At 69.0% G+C, this 4997-nt stretch overlaps 1 protein-coding gene across 1 annotated transcript; it reads right to left on the bottom strand.

Annotated features, from left to right (window-relative positions):
* Positions 1–7: 7 nt before the first annotated feature.
* ADORA2A (adenosine A2a receptor) lies at positions 8–4939 on the bottom strand (the record flags this gene model as incomplete). The annotated part of the gene is made up of 5 exons (XM_044684774.1): positions 4805–4939; positions 4308–4450; positions 2208–2268; positions 1671–2146; positions 8–641 (listed from the first exon to the last, which is right to left on the bottom strand). Coding segments are annotated over exons 1-5 (1449 nt in total), but the record flags the coding sequence as incomplete, so codon positions are not given.
* Positions 4940–4997: the final 58 nt, after the last annotated feature.

Below are 4997 nucleotides of genomic sequence, written 5' to 3'. Positions count from 1 at the left end.
CATTGGCCCAGTCCAGGCGGAGGCTGGGGGGCGGGGCCCGGGCCAGGCGGCTGCGGAGGATCTTGCGGAAGGTGTGGCGGAACTCGCGGATGCGGTAGGCGTAGATGAGCGGGTTCACCACGGAGTTGGTGTGCGAGAGCACGATGGCCAGGTACATGAGCCAGGGCGGCGCGTGGGGGCACCTCTCGCAGAAGAGCGTGAAGCAGTTGATGATGTGCAGCGGCAGCCAGCACAGGGCGAAGAGCCCCACGATGATGGCCAGAGACTTGGCGGCGTGGACCTCCTTCTGCAGCGTGGAGCGGGCGGGCCCGGCCGCCTTCCCGTCCATCTGCTTCAGCTGCCGCCGTGCCGCCATGAAGATGCGCAGGTAGATGGCCAGCATGAGCAGCAGCGGCAGCAGCACGCACGCGAAGAAGTTGTAGTAGACCATGTAGTCCATGGGGACGACGGCCTCGAAGAGGCACGGCATGCGCCCACCGCCGCAACCCGGGGGCTCCGAGCTATTGGCGCCCGCAGCCGCCCCCGCCCCCGCCGCGCAGCGGCTCCAGCCCAGCATGGGCGTCAGGCCGATGACGAAGGACAGCAGCCAGCACACGGCGATGACGCCCTTGGCCCGCGGGCCCGTCACCAGCCCGTTGTACCTGGGGGGGGGGGAACCGAGGAGGCCATGAGCCCCGAGACGCCCTGCCCTCCCCTGCCCCGAGGGCTCTCAGGGCGTCGGGGCCCCCCAGCGGGCTGCTCTTGTGGAAGACCCCCAACCTGTGGGGGCCCCCCTCCACTTGCCCAGGGCCCTCCCCCCTCTTCTGGCCCTCAGAGACTCTCGAATCAGCAAAGGCCCACCCTGAAATTCGGCCTCCACCATTTACTGGCTGGGTGCTCCACTCGGTTTCCTACTCCATAAAATGGGCATCAAGTGTCCATGAGGAAACCTCTGGCAGCTGCCACATGCTGTGCCCCTCCCAGGGCAGGCCAAGCTGGAGGAGAGGCCCAGACTCCCCCCCCCCAACCCTGGGCTCTGGCAGAATGGGCAGCCAGAACCCCCCCCCCCAGCCCGCCAGGCTACAGTGGGAAGGCCACTGTCTCGCTGCTGGATTTCTAGGGGAGCCACTGGGGCCCCAACCTTCTCTGAAGGGAATGGAACGGTCTGAACGCTAGGCCAGTGGAGACGGTGGGGTGGCTGTCGTGGCTGTGCCAGACTCACCCCCCCCTTCCTCACGGGCCAGGATGAGTCACCAGACAGGGCTGGTGTCAGGGTTAGTTTCACCCCATCCGAGCTGAGCTTCCAGCCACGGTTCTCAGGGAGAGTGAGGCTGGCTGTGCCCAAGGATACACCGTGGTCCGTGCGGCCGGCCCCGGGAAGCCTGGGCTGAGCTCTAGGCTGTGGCCCCACGTTTCACCAGCTTGCCGGGAGAGTGGCCAATGCCCTGGGGACAGAGTCCAGCAGGGAAAGGGCTGTGCCAGGCAGAGGCCCGGGGACAAGGGCCCCAGAGGGGGCAACGGTTTGTCTGAGAGGAGGGCCTTGAGGGGCCTGGAGGGGAGCATCCGGGCCAATGCCTCCCCGGGCCCCGCTCAGCCCGCCTGGCCCCGGGGGTGGTTCTGGGTGCCCCACAAGCAGCTGGGGAAGCCGCACAGAGCCCAGCCCTGAGCGGCACTGCGGGGGCTCGGCTCACCTGAGCGGGATGCGGATGGCGATGTAGCGGTCGATGGCGATGGCCAGCAGGCTGAAGATGGAGCTCTGGGTGAGCACCAGCACGAAGCAGGCGATGAACAGGCAGCCGTGGAAGGCGGCGCAGAAGCCGGTGCTGATGGTGATGGCGAAGGGGATGGCCAGCACACCCACCGCTATGTCGGCCGCCGCCAGCGACACCACGAAGTAGTTGGTGACGTTCTGCAGATTGCTGTTCGTGGACACGGCCCAGCATACCAGCACGTTGCCCAGGACTGCCAGCACGGCGATGGCCACCTCCACCACGATGTAGACCACGTCCCAGGAGATGGAGGCCGCCATGGCGCCGGGCGCGGCTCGCAGTGACACGGGGCCAGGCCGGCTCAGGCTCCATCGCTGCCGCGGGGGAGGGAAGGCAGAGGCTCTGGGGTGCTCCCCTGGCCCCCCAGGGCCCCTCGGGCCTCTGGAGCAGCCCAGAGCCTGGGGAGTGGAGACTGAAGGGCCGGCATCAAGGAGGAGGAGAAGGAAGGGCTTCCCTCACCCAGAGGCCCCCAAACGCTGCCTGGGCTCCCAGGAGAAGAGCCTTGGGGTGGCCCAGGAACCTAGGAAATGAGACACCCCAGTGAAACTCAGAACCAGGGGCTGGGGGCAGAGCAAAGCCCATCCCCATGGGAGGGAGCCCCGTGGCATGGCCGTCACAGGAAAGCCCAGCAGAGAGCACTCACAGTCCTAGCTGTGTGACCCTGGGCAAGTCACCTCACTTCTATCTGCCAGTGAGGCCAATCAGAGCGGCTACCCCCAGGGTCGGGGGCACCAAATGAGGTCCTCTCTACAGGTGCTTAGGCGCACGCCAGAGGCCCCAGCAGTCTGAGGGCGCCACTGGCTCCCCCCCCCCCCCCCCCGCGCGCCCCCATGCCCTCCCGGCCTCCCAAGGGGGGAGCTGGGCTCGAGGGCTGCCATTCTCCTCTCCCACCCCCTCTTGTCCCTTTGGGGCCCAGGAAAGCCTTTCTCTGAACGGCTAATTGGCTCCTCCGGCTCTTTGTCAAGAGGAGGCACACCGATGGGGGCTCTGCCACCCGCACGGTCGCCCCTAGCAACCGAGGTGGCCCCGCCCTCCGGGGGGAGGGCAAAGGAGGGGGCGGCTGCTCTGCTGTGTTCTAGGGAACCAGGAGCTTCCCAGGGCAGGTGGGTGGAGGGAGGGGAGAAGGAGGCAGCGCTGCACATCCAGCTCACTCCCTGGCCCCTCCCCCCGCTGCCCCGCTGCCTCTGTGCACGTGCTGCCCCGTGCTGCCCCCTCTGCCCATGCTCAGCGCCGGGAGGGGGCCGGCGGCCCTTGGCCCAGGGGTTCCTGGAAGCCCCCGGAGCTGCCCGATGCCCCTGCGGATGGCACTGCCCACTGGCCTCGGTACTCCATGATTCACCCCAGCCTGTGCCCGTCTCGTGGCCCCGCCCGTGCCCGCCCGGCATCAGGACACCAGCTCAGGCCTCCCTGACCATCCTGGGCAGCCACATAGCCCGCGGCTGCCCCCGGCAGGCTCTGCCTTCTTCTTCCTGGGGCTCTGCCTGCCCCCCAGACGGGCCTCCCGCTGGCACTGCCCAGCTTGATTCCCGGCTGCTTCTAGGGAGAGCCTGGCACCTCCTCGTCCTGGGGAGAGGCCCCCCTCCTCCTCCTCCTCCTGCCTTCGCGCCCCCTCGTGGGCTCTTCTCTGGGGCCCCCTCCCCCTCCCCAAGGAGGACACTGCGGGTCTGGGTGCCCCCCCAGCCAGGCAGCCCCGGGCAGGATGTGGGGGGAGGGTGGGAAAGCGGCTCAGGAGACACCGGAGCTGGGGACAGCAGGGGCCCGCCTGGCCTCGCTGGACACTTCCGGCCGGGAGCCGTCCCGGGATCTGCCCTTCCCCGGCTCTCCCGGAGGGAGTGGTCTGCCTCTGGTGCTGGGGGGCGGCAGGCAGAGCCCCAAGTCTGGGCGGCCACCTGCTGTGCCTGGAGCCGGCCTGCCCTCCCCAGCCCCAGCAGCAGTGGAGCCCCGCATGCCAGGGGAGAAGCAAGGCGCCCAGCCAGAGGCCTCTCCCTACTCACGCCCAGCTTGGCCACCTGGCAGAAGGGCCCTCGGCTTCCCCCCGGCCTCCCTCCAACAAGCCTTTGACAATCCCCAACATCAGCAGGGGGAAGAAAGGGCCTGGGCAGCCTTCGGTAGCACCTACTGTGCGCCAGGACTCTTCGGGATCAGAGTCAGATGAGCTCCTCAGGAAAGAAAGGGCTGAGGGAGCTGCTGCTGAACTATGGGAGCTTGAGCACCCCCATCCCCCAGGCTCCCCGCGGGCCCTCCGCACCCTCTCCTCCCCACAGCCAGCAGGCTACCGAGGCCTGTCAGTTTCACCTCTCGGCTCTCCAGTCAGTTTCACCTCGAGTCAGTTTCACCTCGAGTCAGTTTCACCTCGCGTCCGTTTCCCCCCGGGCTTGTCTGGTCCATTTCACCTCTTCTTCGGCATCCTCTTCTGACTGTCCCCACCCTGATCCCAGGCCCTCCTGACCCCCTCCATTTCCGCAATAGCTGCCTCCAGGCTCAACCCCCTCCGGCCGATCCTTCACCACGTAAGCCCCTCCTCAATACGGGCTGCCTCTCTTCCCTTCTCAGCGCGACCCCAAGCGGCCCCCCTCCTCCTCCGGGCTCCCTCCCTCCTGGCAGCTCTGGCTGAGCCTCTCGCCGGGACGGGGAGCTCCCTGAGGGCACGCCGGAGTCCGGCAGGCCCGGCGGATGGCACAGGTGGAAGGGCGGCAGCAGGCCTGGGGGAGGGGCCAGGGTCAATGGCGAGCCCTAAGATCCCGGGAGCTGGGCAGAGGTTAGGAAGAGCGAAGGCCGAAGGGCTCCCGAGCGAGGCTCGGGTCCGAGGAAGATCTGGGGGGCTGAGGGGACCCCAGCCGGCTGTCCGGGGGAGGAGGGGGCTCTGTTCTGCCCTTTTCACTGCGGTCACCCCCGGGGGCTGCGCCGCCCTGGCTCCTCCCGCAGGCCCCTGCCCTGGGCGCTCCCCCCGAGCGAGCCCTCTCCCAGCATCCCCCCGCCCGGCTGCCCCGCGGCCGACTTCCTGCTCCCCCTCCTCAGGGAGCGACTGCCTCGTTCTCCGGCTCTCTCCCGCTCACTGGGCTCTCCTGCCAGCCCTCCCGGAACGGAGCCGGGGGCGGGGCTGCCCTAAGCCGGGCTTCTCCCGGGGTCCCCCAGCCCGTGGCGTCCCGTCCCGAGGGGAGCCCGGGGGAGGCGGGCTGCCCCACGGCCATTAGCTCGGAGCCCCCACAGGCCCGACGGCGGGGGAGGGGGGCGCGTCCCTCCCCGCAC

This window comes from Gracilinanus agilis, unplaced genomic scaffold, assembly GCF_016433145.1.
Source record: "Gracilinanus agilis isolate LMUSP501 unplaced genomic scaffold, AgileGrace unplaced_scaffold55882, whole genome shotgun sequence".
Lineage (NCBI taxonomy): Eukaryota > Metazoa > Chordata > Mammalia > Didelphimorphia > Didelphidae > Gracilinanus > Gracilinanus agilis.
This window is presented reverse-complemented; position numbering and strand designations above follow the sequence as displayed.